General features: G+C 53.6%; 3 protein-coding genes across 6 annotated transcripts; 2 read left to right on the top strand and 1 right to left on the bottom strand.

Moving 5' to 3' along the window:
• The first annotated feature begins 1,214 nt into the window (after positions 1-1,214).
• Dus1l (dihydrouridine synthase 1 like) lies at positions 1,215-9,008 on the top strand. The gene is made up of 14 exons (XM_059272316.1): positions 1,215-1,702; positions 1,990-2,236; positions 2,794-2,902; positions 3,761-3,811; positions 4,257-4,369; positions 5,041-5,123; positions 5,371-5,474; positions 5,663-5,807; positions 6,030-6,126; positions 6,209-6,297; positions 6,810-6,955; positions 8,302-8,339; positions 8,481-8,556; positions 8,653-9,008. The coding sequence occupies exons 1-14, from the start codon at positions 1,695-1,697 to the stop codon at positions 8,787-8,789; spliced, it is 1,443 nt and encodes a 480-aa protein (XP_059128299.1). The 5' UTR covers positions 1,215-1,694; the 3' UTR covers positions 8,790-9,008.
• A 203-nt stretch (positions 9,009-9,211) lies between these two features.
• Positions 9,212-14,279, bottom strand: Gps1 (G protein pathway suppressor 1). 4 transcript variants are annotated; one of them, XM_059272314.1, is made up of 14 exons: positions 14,190-14,279; positions 13,339-13,431; positions 12,666-12,847; positions 12,027-12,191; positions 11,806-11,941; positions 11,643-11,720; positions 11,385-11,445; positions 10,909-10,994; positions 10,593-10,687; positions 10,398-10,503; positions 10,241-10,321; positions 10,018-10,155; positions 9,799-9,933; positions 9,212-9,623 (listed from the first exon to the last, which is right to left on the bottom strand). In XM_059272314.1, the coding sequence occupies exons 1-14, from the start codon at positions 14,220-14,222 to the stop codon at positions 9,549-9,551; spliced, it is 1,464 nt and encodes a 487-aa protein (XP_059128297.1). In that variant the 5' UTR covers positions 14,223-14,279; the 3' UTR covers positions 9,212-9,548. The 4 variants fall into 4 exon arrangements, with proteins under 4 accessions (XP_059128297.1, XP_059128298.1, XP_059128295.1 ...); XM_059272315.1 differs by having other exon boundaries at positions 11,385-11,442; XM_059272312.1 differs by lacking the exon at positions 14,190-14,279 and adding an exon at positions 13,817-14,034.
• Positions 14,280-14,333: 54 nt separating this feature from the next.
• Positions 14,334-17,451, top strand: Rfng (RFNG O-fucosylpeptide 3-beta-N-acetylglucosaminyltransferase). Its single transcript, XM_059269878.1, has 8 exons — positions 14,334-14,630; positions 14,784-14,832; positions 15,245-15,347; positions 15,445-15,598; positions 15,848-15,936; positions 16,016-16,181; positions 16,504-16,589; positions 16,677-17,451. The coding sequence occupies exons 1-8, from the start codon at positions 14,373-14,375 to the stop codon at positions 16,756-16,758; spliced, it is 987 nt and encodes a 328-aa protein (XP_059125861.1). The 5' UTR covers positions 14,334-14,372; the 3' UTR covers positions 16,759-17,451.
• Positions 17,452-19,702: the final 2,251 nt, after the last annotated feature.

Here is a 19,702-nt window from a genome sequence, read left to right as displayed (position 1 = left end):
TCATGCAGAAGAGACTCTCTTTAACCCTGTCACCGCTATGTTAAATATAAACTGACCAGATGTGCCAGGCGGTGGTGGCGCATGCCTTTAATCCCAGCACTCGGGAGGCAGAGGCAGGTGGATCTTTGTGAGTTTGAGGCCAGCCTGGTCTACAAAGTGAGATCCAGGAAAGGCGCAAAGCTACACAGACCAAAAGGAAGAGATTGGGCCCAGCAGTGGTGACTCACGCCTTTAATCCCACACTTGGGAGGCAGAGGCAGGTGGATCTCTGTGAGTTCATAGGCCAGGATGGTCTACTGAGCGAGTTCCAGGACACCAAAGCTACACGGTGAAACCCTGTCTTGAAAAACTAAAAAAAAAAAAAAAAAAAAAAAAAAAGGAAGATATTGAATTGGTGAGGCGACTCACCGGTCACTAAGCCTGACCACCTCAGTTCATTTCCTGGGATCCACAGTAGAAGGAGAGAACTGACTCTTGGGAGTTTAAGGTGCACACATAGTGACTCCCAGACCAGCCAGGGCTGCACAGTGATATCTTGTCTCATGATGATGATGATGATGATAAGGAATAAATAAATAAACAAACAAACAAACAAACAAATAAATAAATAAATAAATAAATAAATAAATAAATAAATAAAAACACCAACATCAGCCTGAGAACTCAAAGTGGCCAGATCAACACCATTTTTCTTTATGCATGCTCCTTTGCTCTAGGAAGTTTCTCCTTACTCGAGGGCAGCCCAGCCCTGAAGAGTCCAGGGTAAGTGGCCGGGTGTGTCAGCCATACCCTGTAAGAGGAAGGGACTGAGGGATGTTGGGAAAACCTGAGGTCAGGTCCGCTTTGATATGTTAAATAGATACCTCGGCCATTTGTTCAGGGTTTGAAATTTAACAGCCTCTTGTAGCCTCTCCTATCCAGGATCTGAAGTAATAATTCGTTACCACGTTTCCTATTGTATTATACTGAATTTACGTCTTGTGTCTGAAGAACCAAGGGCTGCTCTGGGAACGCGTGGAGGAGAGGGAGTGGAGGTGGGAGGAATGGTTTCCCGGTGCAATTGTCTGGAAGGTACAACGTGGCCCGGGGCATGCGCAGTCTGTACCTGCTCAGCTCCAGGTTCTATAGGACCGGTCCCCTCAGCGCCGAGCGGCAGTTTCCGAGGATTTTGTTCTCCGCCGCACCGCAGACCGCGCGGAGGGCCTGGCAGTGCGCTTCCGGCCCCAGGACTTCCGGTAGCGGTGCGCTAAGTCTGAGCTACGGTGCCCGGTGGCTGCCGCCGCATTCCTGAGGGTCCTCGTGGCGGCGCCGCGGGTAAGGCGGAGGCTCCGGGGCCTTGTATGTCCCTTTCTTTGGAGCGTGCCGGCAGCCACAGGCCTTGGTGGAGTCCCGACTAGCCCCAACAGTGCGGGAAGTAGTCCTAATTCGAGCCCCTTCGTCGTCATCCGGTGGCGACCTCGGCCCCCTGGCCAGCCCAAGGGACAGGGTCAGAGCAGGAGGCTCTAGGCCAGACCAGGTGGACTGACGTGCTCGCTGCCCTCCCTGCCCAAGATCTCGGGCGGTGCCAGGCCTCGTGCAGCCCGTGGTCTCCTCTGGCCAGCTCCCGCCCGCAGGGGCGCAAATTCGTTGTCCAGGCACTGATCCGTTTATCCTCCATACCAGTTCCACCAGGCTGGCATTTAATCCAGTAGCAAATGAAGGGGTAAGGTCCAGAGAGGGTGAGTGACATGTCAGGGTCACTGCTAGAGGTGGGGTGGGATGGGCAGCTCGACTCTGCGCCGGCTGACACTCTCCTGTCATCGTGTGATATCTACACCTTCACTTTGTGTGTGTGTGTGTGTGTGTGTGTGTGTGTGTGTGTGTGTGTGTGTGCACGCACAGCAATAACTGACAAGCGCGGTCAGCCCCTTTCAGTTGAACTTTGTACCCTCCCTGGGTATGGTGGTATACTACGGCTGAAATGAGAGCCTGGTCTTCTTCTACCCTCAGTGTGGAGAGGATGCCCAAACTGCAGGGTTTTGAGTTTTGGAGCCGTACCCTGGGAGGTGCCCGACATGTGGTGGCACCCATGGTGGATCAGAGTGAGCTGGCTTGGAGACTGCTGAGCCGCCGCCATGGAGCCCAGCTTTGCTACACCCCTATGCTACATGCCCAGGTCTTCGTTAGAGATGCTAACTATCGGAAAGAGAACCTGTACTGTGAAGTATGCCCCGAGGACAGGCCTCTCATTGTGCAGGTGGGCAGAGGGATCATGGCTACCAGGTAGCAGCCGAGTTCCAGACCCTGTATATGGGAACAGCATCACCAAGCTTTCATACCCAGGAGGAGGGTTGGGGTAGTGGTAGTGGTGGTGGGGTCCCTGCCATCCTGCATTGACACATGTAATAGGAAACAGCTGCTGAATGAACTTCCCCAAAACTGGGCTCTTCTCTGGGAACTAGCGTAAGCCCTGGTGAAGGGACAGCTTAGGTGCTGTGAGGGATTTGTAGCTCCAGGGTCACCTTGGTACTTACCCTCAGTCTTGGTACCCTCCTGTCTCAGAACAATTAGGCATTGTTCAGTTCTTTAGAAGTTAGTGCCAGTGACTTCTGTTACACCTCCAAGGAAATGTCATACATATATAACTCACATTCCTAGTGGTGTGAGATGTTTCCTGCTTTATCATATTGTAAATGTTGGTGGAAAGACTACAGCTTATTGAGTCACCATGGGACTTCTCACAGGGCTGAGTGGCCTAGGCAGAGAGAGTCTTAGGCCTGGTTTGACCATGGATGACATTCATGTCTTCTTCAGTTCTGTGCCAATGACCCAGAGGTGTTTGTCCAGGCGGCTCTCCTGGCACAAGATTACTGTGATGCCATCGACCTGAATTTGGGCTGCCCACAGATGATAGCTAAGAGAGGTGAGGTCATTTTTACAGTACTGTGTTGACATCCATCCAGGCCAGTGCTGAGTCCACTAGGCCTCCACATAAGGGGTTAGACTTGATCTGGTGGAGCCTGGGTGGGTGGGTATGGGTCAGTCTCTGCCTCTGATTGTGGTGACACCTGTAGCCGGCAAGCAGCCCTTTTTCTGGCTTTATTGTCCTGGAAAGTGGCTGTTCTCAGGTACTTGACTGGGAACCAGGTTCTGCTGGCCACATAGATAATGCTCTAAATAAATGTGATCAGCTGGTGGGAGGCCCATGGCTCTGCAACAGCTCACACAGGTTCACTGGTTCCCCAGGCAGGCACTACTGATCTTAGGCTGTGTGGTGTAAGTGTTCTGTGTAGCCCGCTTTTGAGTTTGACAGCCGGCCAGATAGCTCCCAAATCAGGTGTTGACAAGGAGCTTGACTTTATTTTCACCCCTGCTCCAACCAGAGACGATACTGATTTTGGGGATCCCATGTAAAGGCACTAATACACACAGCCTAGCTGTAGAGTCCTCTGTGGTCTGAGGAGCTGGCCTAGTAGGGGATTCATGACAATGCAAGAGTGACATTGGAGAGAAACGAAGAGAAAGATAGGAAAGAGGGAGAGAAAAGAAAGAGAGAGAGAGGAAGGGGAGGGATTTTTCCATAAATGAGGCTTTTACACCAGGATGCAGGGTGGCGCCAAGGATCTGGATTTCAAGGGGCGAGTCAGAATATTAACAAATATATTGATGTCAAACTTTGATTAAGTCAATGGTGCTATTAGTCTTCTCTTTATAACAATTATAAGGACTTAAAGAGCAACAACAACAAAGAGTGACATTGGGCCACTCTCATCCTTCACAGGTCACTATGGCGCCTTTCTGCAGGAGGAGTGGGATCTTCTTCAGAGAATGAGTGAGTTGGCTGCGTGCCACGGTGTCAGCGAGTGAAAGAGCCCCAGAGACAGTCTGACAGGGCTCATAAGCACAAGCTGCTCTGTTAGGGCTAGGAGCGGACAACGGTGATCCCTCTAGGGGCTCTTGGCCACAGCACTTGCCCTGCTAGAAGGAGTTGACTGTAGAGTCCCATAACCTATAGCAGCCATCCCCTTAGAACCAGACATTAAGTACTAGGACAGTGCTCCCAATGCTCTGTGGGGACACCCAGGTCTATTGGATGCCACTTCTCACTGGCAGTCAGCACAAGCCCACATCACATGTGAAGACCAGGAAAAGGCCAAGAGTATACCCCTAGACGTGCTTTTTGACAAAGCTAGTGTGGTTCTGTGTGCCTGGCATATTGGGGCTTGGCCACCTGGAGTAGGACCATGGTTCCCTCAGAGAACATCTTTTTTTCTCAGTTCTGTTGGCTCATGAGAAACTCTCTGTTCCTGTCACATGCAAAATCCGTGTCTTCCCAGAGATTGACAAGACAGTGAGGTACGCCCAGATGCTGGAGAAGGCCGGCTGTCAGGTGAGGGCCATGGTTCCCAGGAATGGTCGTTGGGATCCAGCAGGCAGTCTGGCCTCTCCTTCAGCTCTTGAGTGGGGGCTGCATCTAAGACATTTTCTGTGGGCAGGGCAATGGACCCCTCCTGACCCCTTTTCTTTAAGACCTGCTACCCTGGTCTCAGACCTCTAAAACTGCCGTCCGAGCTCCAGGGTGTTGTCTGTGTTGGGAGTAACATTAGGTTCACTTACCACATCTTAGGCTTTCCAGACATCAGCCTTGGCCTTCTTTAGGTGAGCTCAGTATCCAGCCTTTCTGGAAGACTAGGCATAAGCCACGGGATATCAGACCTGGTGCCCTTCACCAGTCCTGCATTTTGAGCATGGTCAAGTGTGCTGAGACATGTAGCTTCTGGAAGCAGCAAGAGCCACCCTTGCTCAGCACCCTGCATCTTGAGTTCTACTAACCTTTTCCTGTGCTTGGGGTTCTGCATCTTGGCTGTGTTTTCTAATTGCAGCCTGGGGCTCCTCCACAGGGGCAGGGCTCTCAAGACCCTGGGGGCCAGGGACAGATCCAGGCCCAGCTGGCCCTTGTTCTTCCCAGAATGGAAAGCTGAGAAACTTGACCAGGTCCCTTGTAATTGGTTTGGGACCTTGGCCTAGAGCAAGGTTGAACCAAGTGTTGGTCTGTCCTAGCTGCTGACTGTGCATGGGCGCACCAAGGAGCAGAAGGGGCCCATGGCAGGAACAGCCTCCTGGGAGCACATCAAGGCAGTTAGGTGAGTGGATACAGTGGGTTGCGTACAATCATTGGTCATATGGGCTTTGTGGAAGGGACATAAACCTAGTTCCACACCTTGGGATGTTCAGCATTACGTGATGTCCTAGAACTATCTGGGAGGGAAGGCAGCAAAACCATAGAAGGCAAGGTGTCTCAACAAGGTGAACTTGGTGGCTGGTCTCTGCCCCTCCTGGCTTAGCACTGCCCTGGTGTGGTGTAGGGTCAGGCTTCTCTTTCCCCCATAGGAAGGCTGTAGGAATCCCTGTGTTTGCCAATGGGAATATCCGGTGCCTGCAGGATGTGGAGCGGTGCATTCAGGACACGGGTGTGCAAGGGGTCATGAGTGCAGGTGAGTAGATGGATGACTTAGCTTTGTTCTGTCCTTATAGACCTGATTAAGTAGACAGTGTTCACTGTCCTGTCTGCTCCAAGAAGCCTAAATCCTTAAACCAAGTTTTCCAGACTTGCCAACCCTATAGCTAGCCAGTGACCTGAGTGGCCAGGAAGGTGTTCCAGGCTTTCTTCCCCACTTCCCAGAGGGTAACCTGCACAACCCTGCCCTGTTTGAGGGCCGGAGCCCTGCTGTGTGGGAGCTGGCTGAGGAGTACCTGCAGATTGTACAACAGCACCCTTGCCCACTCTCCTACGTCCGGGCCCATCTCTTCAAGCTGTGGCACCACACGTGAGTTGCTCCTTGGGTAGGAGTTGAGTGGGTCTCTCTAAGCAGTGTTATAGCCCTGCCTGGAGTATACTGTGCTCTTCCCAAAACAACTTGCTATCAAGTCTGCTGAAGGGCTGGTGGCTTGGCAGCGAGGGAGGGCAGGAGCCTGAGTGGGAAGAGATGTTGGCATGTGCCCAGCACTTGGCTCAGGTGGTGACTGGGAGTGACAGGCATCTGCCTCAGGCTGCAGGTACATCAGCAGCTTCGAGAGGAGCTGGCCAAAGTGAAGACCCTGGAGGGCGTGGCTGCTGTGAGCCAGGCGCTAAAACTTCGGTGTCAGGCAGGTGCAGGGCTGTGGGAGCCCAGCAAGTTCTGTAGTGGGCCAGCAGTTGAGGTCTTTGACAGGTCTTGGGCCTTTGCAGGAGGACATGTCCAGGCAGCAAGAAGGAGTGAGGCCAGCTGGCGACTTACCTGCTTTCCACTGGATCTGCCAGCCCTACATCCGGCCAGGGTGAGCTGAACCAGCCTACAGTGGGAATGAATGCACAGGTGCCCTTTGCCACCTCCTCTAGTCACTACGGCAAGTCCCTGTTCTGAGTGAAGGAAGAGGAGGCTTTGTGTGGAGAAGGTGCTTTGGGTACTTACCCAAGATCCTTTAGTCCTGTGTGGCTTTGTCCTTGGAGTTAACAGGTGGACCCTGGGGCTGGAATCTCCAAAGTGGGCAGACTCATCTGTGATCACAACCTGCCTGGGCTCTGGCACCGACCCTGGGCCCCTGAACTTTAGGTATCATTCCAGGAAGGCTTAACTTCTGTTAGCCACTCTATTGTGTGGACAGGCCCTCTTTGCCTGGGCAGCCAAAAATAGTTACTTGGGATGGATGGGAGAAACATGCATGTCCTTGGCCCCGTGCCCTCCATGGCTATCCAGCCCCTCTGCTCTGGGACCCGCCCCATTTGGCAGTGGTGACCTGATCCCATCTTACAGGTGTCTTTGATTCCGCTCACTGCCCTCTCCCTTCAGGCCTAAGGAAGGGAGCAAGGAGCACAGTGGTAGTCGCAGTAAGCGGGCTCTGGAGGAAGAAGAGGGCAGCGTGGACGGCTTGTCCAAGAATAAGCTGAAGAAACAGCTGAGGAACCCTCACAAAACCTTCGACCCTTCCCTGAAACGTAAGTGCTACTCTTGCTGTTAGTTGGGCAGACTGTCCAGACACCTCATCTTCACCCTCTTCACTGGAGATAGGATCCCAGGTTCTGCATGTTTTTTTGGTTTTTCGAGACAGGGTTTCTCTGTGTAGCCTTGCGCCTTTCTTGGAACTCACTCTGTAGCCCAGGCTGGCCTCAAACTCACAGAGATCCGCCTGGCTCTGCCTCCTGAGTGCTGGGATTAAAGGTGTGCACTACTACTGTCCAGCTATCTGCCATGTTTAAGGCCTAGGTCCAGAAACAAATGCCTAGGGACATTTCTCCTGTGCCCAGACCAGACTTTGGGTATGACACTAAGAACCTGTGGAAGGCTGATCTATGGTATGTTGCTATAAATCTACTTAATGTATCAGACAAGGCCACTGTACAATCTATTCAAGTGACCACAGAGGAGTTTGCCTGTATGTCCTTGGAACTCACTCTGTAGAACAGCCGGTCTTGAACTCAGAGGTCCACCTGCCTCTGCCTCCTGAGTGATGGGACTAAAGGTGTTCCCCACCACACCCAACTAAAGCATTTAAATTTTCTTTTTGGTTTTTCGAGACAGGGTTACTCTGTAGTTTTGGTGCCTGTCCTGGATCTCACTCTGTAGACCAGGCTGGCCAGACATTCTCCCGGCTCTGCCTCCCGAGTGCTGGGATTAAAGGTGTGCGCCACCACCGCCTGGCTGTCATTGTGCACCACAGGAAGTGGGACATTAGGACAGGGGTTCTGATTTTGCCTTTTTCATTTTGTGTGTGGTTTTTTTTTGTTTTCCTTCAAGATGAGGTTTCTCTGTGTAGCTCTGGAGCTTGTCCTGGAACTTGCTTTGTAAACCAGGCTGGTCTCGAACTCACAGAGACCCACCTGCCTCTGCTTCCCATGTGCTGGGATTAAAGGTGTGTGTACCACCACCGCTCAGCTGTTTTTTGTTTCTTGGGTTAGGTCACTCATTAATCTAGGCTGCCTTGGATCTCACTATGTAGTCCACACTGACCTTTCTCAGCAGCAGTTTGAGTGCTGGGATTACAGGCATGAGCCACCATACCTAGCTCCCTTTTTTTCAGTGAGTGACATGGTAACAGACCTAGGACTTTGGGACACTAGGGGTGGAATGGGCAGCCTACTTGCTTCCTGTTTGATTCCAGTGAGGCCATGCTCACTCTGTCATGTCAGCCATCTCCTGTCATAACTAGCCACATCCTCAATCCTTACCCAGTCTGCTGGCCCAGGTGGCCACAGCAAGATTTGTAGAGGTGGGTGACAGCCAGTCATCCTGGCTTGCCTCATGTTCAACTCATTCAACCAGCCCTCTTTTTGTTTTTTTCCAGCCAAATATGCAAAGTGTGACCAGTGTGGAAATCCAAAGGTGAGCTGGCCCTTCTGTTGAGCCTGCCACACAGGTGGGCAGGGCAGTCCCCATGGATGTTGCTGGAATCTGGTACTACCTACCTCAGAATTTAGCCTGGGTAGGGTGTTAGCCTCAGTTCACTAGCTTTCCTGTACACAGGGCAATAGATGTGTGTTTAACCTGTGCCGTGGCTGCTGCAAGAAGCGAGCATTCAGAGAGACAGCAGACTGCCCAGGTGAGCAGATGCCTGCTGCAACCAGCCTATCCACCTCCAGCAGCAGTGGGAATCTTGGCTTCCTAACCACCATTCTCCTGTTGCCCTCCCTGTCAGGTCATGGATTGCTTTTTAAGACCAAATTAGAGAAGTCTCTGGCCTGGAAAGAGACCCAGCCTGGGCTGCAGGATCAGCAGGTGAGGCCTGGAACACCAGGTGGTTTCTCTGAAGTCATGGGTAGTGCCCTAGCCTGAAAGTCAGCAAGAGCCATCTCTACCCCAGGACAGCTACTGAAGCCCAGACACTCTAAGGAAATGCCTTACTCAGGGAATCTCCTATTTGACACAGAAGGACATGTTGGTGTCTTCAGGCAGGGGCCTGGCAATGTTGCACCAAGGGCACCTTGGCTGAACTTGCCCTGTTCCTACAACTTGTGTTTCCAGCATTGAACAATAAACCATTTCAGAAATGCATTTGCAGAGATCTAATAATGGCCTATGACTGCTGCTCCCAGCCAAAATCCAAGGAGGCTGCTCTCCTGGCTCAGTGGACCTTGGGAGCCAGGAGAGCACTATGAAATGAGTGGCGGTACTCCCTGCCCTTTCTGAGTGGTCAGAGTATCCAGGGGATTGCCCTGGATCAGATCTTCCAAAGCAGAAAGAACAGAGCCTGTGGCAATGATCAATCTGTACTTTAATGGACTACACTGCTGCAGTCAGAACTACACACGACAGGAGGGTTTGAGGTACCCTACCTCATTGCACACGGTCTGTTTCATTGGGACAGAAACCTAGAGTCAGGCCTGAGTGGCTACAATGGGCAGCTTGCCTACCACAGCAGAGAGTACCTCAGAGTGGAAGGCAATGACCTGGCATCCAAGTGGCCAGGCTGCTCTCATGAACCACACATAGTCTGGAGCCTTCTCTTGAGGAAAGCAGGCAGGAAGCCCAGGTGCTGCTTCCACGGACAGGGTAGGAGTGCAGACCATCCTCTGAAGGTCAGGGGAATGCCTTTCACATGTTGGTGCTCATCCGTGACTGGCTGTTGGCTGGAGTCAGTTCTCCTTGGCTCCCTTCTCTAGGAGGAGACTGCAGTGGACAGGGACGGTTCAGTGGAGGCTGTGTGAATGCTGCCCGCTCCTCCGCACCCCAGGGAGGGTTCAGTGGAGGCTGTGTGAGTGCTGCCCGCTCCTCCGCACCCCAGGGAGGGTTCAGTGGAGGCTGTGTGAGTGCTGCCCGCTCCTCCGCACCCCAGGCTGCTCACCTTGACGTGGATCTGGTTGCGCAGTACGGCCGCCCTCAGAATCATGGCCTTGGCACGTCGCTGGAACTCCTTGCCCATCAGTAGGGACTTCTCAAAGGTGGTGCTGCGCTGATCCACATCTCGAGCATACAGTATCTGTACAGGCATGAGAGGAGGTTCAGAATGGCGCAGCAGGTCCCCACACCACACACTTGCAGCAGTCCAGGCCTGCCTACCCACCTTGCTGTGTGAGTCGATACGGGCGTTAATGAGCCCCTCCAGGATGAGCTGGGTTAGCTCGTCCTCCAGAGCAGCAACTGTTGTGTTGAAGGCTGCGGCCATCTTGTGCATATCAGCTGACACATAGGGGCTGAAGTACTACAGGACAGAAGCCACAAGCTGTCCACTGCTCCTCAGAATAGCTATACCCCACAGAGCCTATGTCGCCCCCTCCTCCACTTACTTGAATGAGAGCCCGGTTGCGAATCTGGGTATACAGTGTCCTGACATGGGGGGCCAGGTACATGTCCAAGAGCAGGTTGTCCTGCAGAAGAGAACTGGTCAGTGACATGAGGCACAATCTAGCCCAGTCTCAATGTGACCATACCATTGTTCCTTACCTTCATCTCATCCAACATCTTCAAGCATGAGGCATACTTGGACTCATAAAATTTGAAGATGATGTCTCTGACCTGAGGCTCCAGCTCCAGGAACAACTTGAAGGAGCTGAGGATACCAGAGTGCTCAGCTAAGAAGGGACAGAAGGGCCTGACCCTGGGCAGGAACAGAAGGTAGGAGCCCACCACCTAACTTACCTGCTGGAGATGACATTGCGTTGCAGCTCCTGCCGGTCAAAAGTGGCTAAGGCACACAGGCCACCATAGACAGCCACGTTGCTGGGGGACAGCAGCTAAGAGACAGAAGGGGAGGTGGGTCCAGAGACCTGGGGTCCTGGGTCACTGGTGCACAGACCAAGGAGAAAGTCCAGAGTTGGGGCCTGGCCTGCCCTTCCCACTACCAGGCAATGCTTAGACCTCATTCAGGAGAGATTAACAGCTCAATCCATTAGCTGTCACTTCTCTTATGGACTTGGACAAACTGTACAGTCCTACATGCCATGCCCCTCCTCACCTCTGGGAAGTCGCAGTGATCAAAAGAAGCCAGAAGGAAGCACTTAGCAGCTTGCTTATACTTTCGTGCAGCCAGCTCAGCCAAACCTAAAAGGGGACCGAGGAGGAGACAGATAAAGCTAGGCCATTTAGATGAGGCTGCTAGAGCCCTAGGAGACCATGGCCTCTTGCCCCCAGTATTCCTCAGTTTAGAGACAGAAATCCTAGCTGTTCGTAACAGCATCTAACTGAAGACATTCCTGTAGGTTAGGTCTGCAGGGAATCCTCAAGATGCCCATACCATATAGCCAGTCTCAGAAAGCTGACCTACTTCCCCAGGTCCCACCAGCTTCTCTACTTGAACTTGAAGCAAGTGCCACACACAGACAGACACACAGACTGGTGTCCTGAAGCCTGCCAGTACTGTATCTCCAGCTACTTCTCCAAGGTGGGCCCTGTCTCAAGGGTGTAAGGGCTTGAGGTGGCTGGAAGCCTCACCTGCAGCACACTTGAGCTTGGTGAGGATGGCTTGGGTCTGGCTGTCCCGCTCTCCACGCTGCTACAGGGGAAGGCAGCAGACATGAGAAGCCCCCTCTACCCTGCCCTCCTCATTCAAGGAGCTCTACTCCTTGTCCCCAACCTACCCTGAGAAGGGACAAGAGCAAACTCAAAGGGAAATTGAGGCTAGGAATGGGTATGGGGGCCTACCAGAAGGCCAGACTTGTAGAGCAGGGTATCCGAGGAGGTGGACCTTACCTCAGCAATCTCTGGAGTAGACTCAGCCTTGCTGACATAGCTTAACACATGAGACCAATTTTGCAAGTAGACACTGACCTGGTAGATGAGCAGACAAGGTCAGACTAAGTCTGGGTTGCCTCTTCTGGGCCCTCCATGCCACCCCACCTATCACCCAGGCCACCTTGATGACGTTGAGGCACATGTTGATGACATGCTTAGCACTGGTGCAGTAGTCTCGGGCTCGTGAGTAACATTTGAGGGCATTGCTGAGGTCCCCACAGTCCAGGTAGTGATCACCCAGGTCATCATGGCCGCGCCTGTAAGCCTGGCAGTGAGTGGATACTGGTCGAGGAACCAGCCAGGACCAGTTGCCCACCTCCCCTGCCCAGAGCAGGCCAGCACCTGATGCTTTCTTTGATAGAATTGCCCTTATAATTCTTCAAGTCCGTGTCCAGCTTCTCCAGTTTCAATAGGGCCTTCTTCCGAGTGGCTTCCACCCAGGCTGTGTCCAGGGGTGGGGGCTCCACTCCACTCTCAGGTATGGCATCAGGTGCATTCTGCAGCTCCCTGAAGGATAACCTAGCCGTCAGGATAGTGACAACCACAAGGACCAGGGAGGAAGGGGAGGGGACATCACAAGCCATAGCTGGTCCTCAAGAGGCCTTTGCCTATCTCCTTGCCCCACCCAAAGGGCCCAATCTGTACCAGAGGCACAGACATAATTCCTGACCTAGGAGCCCGCAGTATGATAGGGAAGTTTAATGGAGAATGAGGGGGTTTGGCCCAAGGGTTTTTTTGTTGTTGTTGTTGTTTTTTGGGCAAAGGACAACAGCTACACCAGGTTCTCAAGAATTAGGAATCCCAGTTGTCTGCACAGGGGCAAAGGAGGCCAGGAGAGGGAAAGTGGCTTGCTTCCCTGCCACAGGGAGTTAACATGTTCACGCTTCCCATGTACAGAGTACTGCAACAGGCACATCCCAGGCGGGAGGCTGGGCATGACAGGAGCCCAGACTTGGTCACTTGCCCCCTCCAAGGCCTTACCTGGTAGCCTCAGAGAGCTTCCGGTGGATCTCTTCATACATATCCACATTAAAGGTCCTCTGAACGAAGGATAGGGCCATTTTCAAGGCCTCTACCCGAAGTGGAGGGCAACGGTCAGCAATAAACTGCAGCCGCTCAATACGCATCAGGCCACTGTAGCTGGCTGCATACTGCTCCAGATCCTGGAGTGGGGCGGGGAGGGAGGAGGTCAGGTGAGGTAAGCAAGGACCAGACAGCCTCAGCCAGAATACTAAATATTCCCTTGGGTCTTGGGCCTACAGAACTGACTACTGTCCCAGATTCTGGGAAGAGACCACTGGGGTAGATTAAGGACCTTCAGATTCAAGCTCTGCACTGGAACATGGGCATACCCTGACAAGTGACTGACGCTGGGGTGAGAACAGAGAAAAGTGTGTTGGCTGCACATAGGCCGTTGCTTCACATTGTGCCTTAACGGAACTGTTCCCACTAAGACGGTGCAGAGCCTCAGAACTGCCTGAGAACCCAACATAGGTGGGCAAATGAAAACCCAGTTTCGTGGCTCGGAAAGCTGTAACTAAAGTGGTTGCTAAGAATCGTCAATCTTTCAAAGCTATACTACAGCGAGGCGCCTGACTTGGACCCCTTAATAGACCCAAGTTGCCAGCAGTCCACCCCACATGAGGATCTGTACCAGGGTGGGGTTCTCCACCACGTAATTCACATCAGGTGCGTTCTGGGGATCTTCCTGTGGATCTACATCAATCTGCATGGGTTCCACAGCCCCCTGCAATAGAGAAAGAGCACCTTGACACATGCACCAGGAAGAGCAGGGGATGCTTCTGACCTCCGTGGTCAGTTCTGCCCAAGATTTCCCAAGGCACAACTGCACTGGGCTCCCACAGGTACTGGTCTCCAAGTGCCCGCCTCAGCTCTCCCACTCAGGTGTTGGGCACAATTCTGACTTCAGGAGCCCTCAAGCGTTCTCAGCCGCCATACTAATGTAGCTTCCTCCAGGTCACAGAGAATAAAATAGATTGACACCCTATCTGCAGCAGTCAGGAGAGCCAAAGCAGGCAGGCAACGGTGCGGAAGAGGCTGGTCGAGGATTCGAGGGGTCAGGGCCTCGGGCGACACCGGAGAGCCGCTTCCCGCAGGGCGCGCAGCGGTACCTCGGAAAGTAGCGTGCAGGCCGACAGGCTGGCGCTTAGACTGTAGTCGCCCGACGTGCCGGGCCGCAAGTCTGACCTGCTGTGCGCAGGGCTGCGGCTCAAGTCGGAGGCCGACGACGAGGCAGAGCTGGGCGCCGGGCTGCCCCGCATCCTGGCTTGACGCACCTCTCCTGGCCAGCCGACACCGGCACGAAAAAGCGTTGGCGCGCGAGGCGGGGGCGGGGCGGGGGCTGGAGCCCAGAGCGGCCGCGAGGCTGGCGATGCTCGCGCGCCTAGGCCTGAGCCGGGCCCCGCCCCACCCGCCGCCAGCCCCGCCCACCAGGCCCGACCAGGACCGAACCGCCGCGCGGCGAGCGCAGCCGCCAACCCCTACCTGCAAGTTAAACACCTGAACCGGCAGCGGCATCTTCCACCCCCGGCGCCGCAGAGCGACGTTCACTTCCGGGGCGGCGCGGCCGTCAGTTCCGGGTCAAGGCTTGGGGCGGGGCGCTAGTCACTCTTAAAGGGGCCGCCGCACTCTCAGGCGGGCGCCCAGCGCCCGGGCCGGGGCGATCGTATGAGCCGTGCGCGGGGTGTGCTGTGCCGGGCCTGCCTCGCGCTGGCCGCGGTCCTGGCTGTGTTGTTGCTACTGCCGCTGCCGCTACCTCGCGCTCCCGCACCCGACCCGGGTCGGATCCCGACCCCTGGTCTGACTCTCGAAGTCTCCCGCCTGCAGCCCGACGACGTCTTCATCGCAGTCAAGACCACTCGGAAGAACCACGGCCCGCGCCTGCGACTGCTGCTGCGCACCTGGATCTCTCGAGCCCCACGGCAGGTGCGCCCCCCGCCACCCGCCCCCCCCCCCCCCCCCCGCTCGCAGGTTCCTGGATCCCGGGCTCGCCACCGCACCCCTGGGCCCGGGGACCCGCACCTGCTCCCAGACCTACTCACTGGATCCTCCGGCACCTCATGGTGTTTTCTCCCACAGACGTTCATTTTCACCGATGGAAACGACCCTGAGCTCCAGCTGCTGGCAGGTGAGACGCTCCCCTGGACTGAGTTGTAGCTACCCAGGCCATTCCGTTCCTGTGTCAGGCACTTGACTAGATTAGAGTCACCTAGCTAGTGGAGGACAGAGCCAGGACACCCATCCATGGCCAATCCACCTTTCAGTGCCCATCCTTCCAGTCATTAGATCCCCACCCGCCCCAGTTTCTGGCAGGCTGCCACTGGCCAATGTCACCCACATTCCTTGAGGAAGCCCCAGCAGCAGTCACCTGTCAAGTCTTGGACAGTTCCCACCTGTGCTGTTCTAGGTAACTGTCATCTGTTTCAAAAGAGGGCTGTGGTAGGGCTGCAGTTGAATCTGGTCCTTGACAGGCATATACCAGCCTAACCTAAGGAGGCGAGCTGGAAGTCAACCTCACATTTCCCATTCCCACTGTGCAGGCGGCCGCATGATCAACACCAACTGCTCTGCTGTGCGCACCCGGCAAGCACTGTGCTGTAAAATGTCAGTGGAATATGATAAGTTCATGGAATCTGGACGAAAGTAAGTGACCTCACCCATGGAGAACCCAGGGCTGAGTGTGGTGAGGCTCCCGCCCAAATGGGAACCTCAGTGCATGGGCCTCTCCCTCCACCGTCAGATGGTTCTGCCACGTGGATGATGACAACTACGTGAACCCTGAAAGCCTGCTGCACCTGCTCTCCACCTTCTCTTCCAACCAGGACGTCTACCTGGGGCGACCTAGTCTGGACCACCCCATCGAGGCCACTGAGAGAGTCCAGGGTGGTGGCACCGTGAGTGCTGGGCCAACATCCTCCCTGAGGCTGACCCAGTGAATGCTGCAAGAGTGAGAATGGGCTGAGACAGGCAAATCAGGCATAGTGACAGAGAGGGGCCTGGAGGCCAAGGTGACTTGTTAGGAACACCGTGTGCCTCCTGCAGACTCTCCTAGATGGTGGCCCAGGGTGACATGATTCAGTTGGAGGGCTGATGGTGGGGAGCCCTATCCTGGGCAGACTTGACCAAACTTTTCCTTTTTCCAGTCAAACACAGTGAAGTTCTGGTTTGCGACTGGTGGGGCTGGGTTCTGCCTGAGCAGGGGCCTTGCCCTCAAAATGAGTCCATGGGCCAGGTAAGTGGGAGACTGGGAGCCCAGCGGCCTGGCCTGGGGGTGTAAGGGCTACAGAGGTGCTGACCAGCCTGTCCTCCAGCCTAGGCAGTTTCATGAGCACAGCCGAGCGGGTCCGACTGCCTGATGACTGCACAGTAGGCTACATTGTGGAAGGGCTTCTGGGTGCCCGTCTGCTCCACAGCCCCCTGTTTCACTCCCACCTGGAAAACCTGCAGAGACTGCCATCTGATGCTGTTCTGCAGCAGGTAGAAGACACCCCAACCTGGGCCTTACCCCACTCTTACAAGGACCCAGACCACCTCCCCGGGGTCTCCCAGTTGTGCAGGATTTAGGAGAGGGCTAGCCTCAGGATATCCTTGTCCCTGGGGAGTGGACCCTGAGCCAAGACTTTGCCTGATGGATGAAGGACCCTCAGGAGCAAGAAGCTCATGGCAAGTCTCAAAGGGGCTTCTTTATGAAGGGCCACTCTCTTGCTTCCCTAAGCCTGAGGGGTGAGTGACGTTTCCTCTAGCTGGTGGAGTGCCTAAGAGGAAGAACTGACCCTCACTCTCCTGATCACCCTCCCAGGTCACCCTGAGCTATGGGGGTCCTGAGAACCCACGTAATGTGGTGAATATAGCTGGAAGTTTCAGTATACAACAGGACCCTACACGGTGAGTGGGCACTGGGGACTTTTAGCCCTGGAGGGCTCTGGTGTCAGCCCCCTGCCTCAGACCTGACCTCACTTCTTCCCCGGACAGGTTCCAGTCTGTGCACTGCCTTCTCTACCCAGACACCCACTGGTGTCCTGTGAAGAACAGGGGTGAGGTAGCTTTTCAGTAACTGATGACCCCTGGTGGCTGCTCTTCTTGGCTCCCTCGGGCCTTGGATTTAGACAGTCAGCAGAAAATGAAGCTGCTTGAAGGCCTCCTACAGTTCCTCTTCCAGGTGGACACCAGGTACCTCGGGAAAGTGAGGACAGCTGGGCTGTCCATGCGGAAATTCATCCAGAGACAGCAAGAAAGGCAGTGCTGCGGGACCATAGACCCCCAGCCCAGCCCGAAGGGCTTCCCCTTGGTAAGGTCTACTAACCCAGTGACTGTGGCCCAGGAGGGGACTGGTTCCCAACCTCCCACAGCTGCAGCTTGTCCTCCCCAGCAGAAGATGGTGCCAGATGGGCTGGTCATTAAGGGGTGGGCTCCAGGCCTGGCCACAGACTCTTCCTGGAGGGCCCGCAGGGCCACTGTCAAAACCCAGAACGTGCAGACTACCTGGCCAGTGGATACTTAAGACCAGCCCCAAGGCTGTGCTTCTATTACCTCAGTCCTTGGCTTCCCAGAATCATCACCGGGAGACTTTCTTCCTCTAACTTGATGTGTAGGGTTTTTCTTCCCTGAGCTTCCCACAAATCAGTATCACAGAGCCTTTCCTTTGGGCCCCACAGGAGCAAGATGCAGACCCCAACGCCCACTTTTATTGGGGTGCACCATGGGGAAGTGGCTACAGTATTGAGTAAAGGTTTATTTACTGTCCTTAGTTTGGCTCCTCTTGTATTAAGTGACCAAGACACCTGGCAGCTCAGCATTGCAGATGTCCACACAGCAGGAAGGCCTGTTCCTACAGCAGTGCCCACCTCCTTAGCCCTCCATACTCTGAGGCCAAGCAGGATTACAGAGTGGTCTTTCTCAACACACATGATGGAACCACTGATACACATATGTGAGCATGGCTGCTATGTGCATAACTGTGCCTCAGTATAAAGGCCAATATGGACACGTCTTGTGCATGGGTATGCTGGTTACATGAGAGAGTGTAGGAATAGCTGCTATGTGCATGGCTGTGCCTGGGTATTTGAGAATATGTGGGCATGGCTGCTATGTGCATGGGTATGCTTCTGTACACAGGCACATGGACAGTGTTTGTGTGAACATGCTGAGAAAGGATGTGTACCCTGGTCCATGTGTACTTGTGTGTGTTGGTGTATGCAGATGCAATCGATGGTCCCTGATTTAAGATAGTTCAACTTAGGACTTGGTTTTGTTTTGTTTTGTTTTGTTTGAGACGGTCTTTTTTTGTAGCCCTAGGTCGTGGTGTTAATGCACACGCTTTATATATTGTAGAAATTCTACTCCAAAGCCAGGTGTGGAGGCTCACACATGTAATCTCAACACTGGGAAGGCTGAGGCAAAAGGATCACTACAAGTTTGAGGCCAGCCTGATCTACATCATGAGTTCTAGGCCAGCCAGGGCTAAATAAAGACACTGTCTCAAATAATCCTACTGTATGTTAAATGGTCTTCTCCTGGACTAGGGACACACCGTACAACTCTCTCTCCAGATACTGAGTAGTTGACAGTCCCAGCAGTGAGGTCTTGAGGGTGGATACTGCTGTGTGCAGAACAGGCTGTGTTGTTAAGCAAAGGTGCTCTGGAAGGTAGGTATGTTAAATACATTTCCCATTTATGATGCTTTCAACTGGGATTGGATTTATGGCTTTCCAGTGTCACTGGAAGAGCTTGTGTGTGTGAAGGGCAGGAAGCAATAAGTGGGGATTGGATTGTGCTCATCAGAAGTGAAACATGCCCCGAGCCCTGCATGGTGGTGCAAGCCAGTAATCTCAGCACTCAGGAAGATGGAGAGTTCAAGACCAGCCTGGGCTATACAGACCTGGTTTCAACACAACACTGGGGGCCAGTGCGATGTCTCAGTCACTGTAGTGCTTACCATGCAAACCTGAGGTTAGGATTCTGGGCTACTAAACCCACACTGAGAAAAAATAAGCTAGGCATGGTGGTGCACACCTTTAGTCCCAGCACTCGGGAGGCAGAGGCGGGTGGATCTTTTAATTCGAGGCCAACCTGGTCTACAGAGCTAGTTCCAGGATAGCCAGGGCTACACAGAGAAACCCTATCTCGAAAAATCAAAGAGAGAGAAAATAAAATAAGACGCTTTGTACTTGAGGAATGGCACCTGAGGGTAGCCTCCACATGAGCAGACACAAACACACGCATACATGTGCATGCACACGACAGGAAGAGAAACTCCATTTTGGGTCAAACCTTACAGGTCTTGGGGTCCTTAGATTGCTGGCATTCCAGGGAGAACCTCTGGTTCTGTACAATCAGGTTCTGGGTAGAAGGGCAAGGGCTAAGGCTGGGAAACAGGCATACAGTTGAACTGGATGAGCTTGAAGCAAGAGAGCATGGATCTGTGGAAAGCTGCTGCAGAAAGAATCCTTACAGCAACATTAAGATACTATGAGGAGGGCTGGAGAGATGGCTCAGAGGTTAAGAGCACCGACTGCTCTTCCAGAGGTCCTGAGTTCAATTCCCAGCACCCACATGGTGGCTCACAACCATCTGTAATGAGATCTGGCACCCTCTTACTGTGTACATAATAAATAAATAAAATCTTAAAAAAAAAAAAAAAAAAAAAAAAAAAAAAAAAAGATACTATGAGGAGCCGGGCAGTGGTGGCACACGCCTTTAATCCCAGCACTCGGGAGGCAGAGGCAGGTGGATCTCTGTGAGTTCGAGGCCAGCCTGGTCTACAGAGTGAGATCCAGGACAGCCAGGACTACACACAGAGAAACCCTGTCTCCAAAAACAAAATAAAACAAAAAGATACTATGAGGAAAGATGTTACCTGTATCAGTCAGTTCAGGTATGACCTATTCACCTGCCTGTGACCCCAATGTGGGAATGTGGTGCTGCAAACCACAAGAATATGTTATAGAGATTCAGCTGTATTTAATAAAGCTATACCTAGAAAAAGGTCAAGGAATCTT

Source organism: Peromyscus eremicus, chromosome 8a (assembly GCF_949786415.1).
Source record: "Peromyscus eremicus chromosome 8a, PerEre_H2_v1, whole genome shotgun sequence".
In the NCBI taxonomy this organism is placed as follows: Eukaryota; Metazoa; Chordata; class Mammalia; order Rodentia; family Cricetidae; genus Peromyscus; species Peromyscus eremicus.
This window is presented reverse-complemented; position numbering and strand designations above follow the sequence as displayed.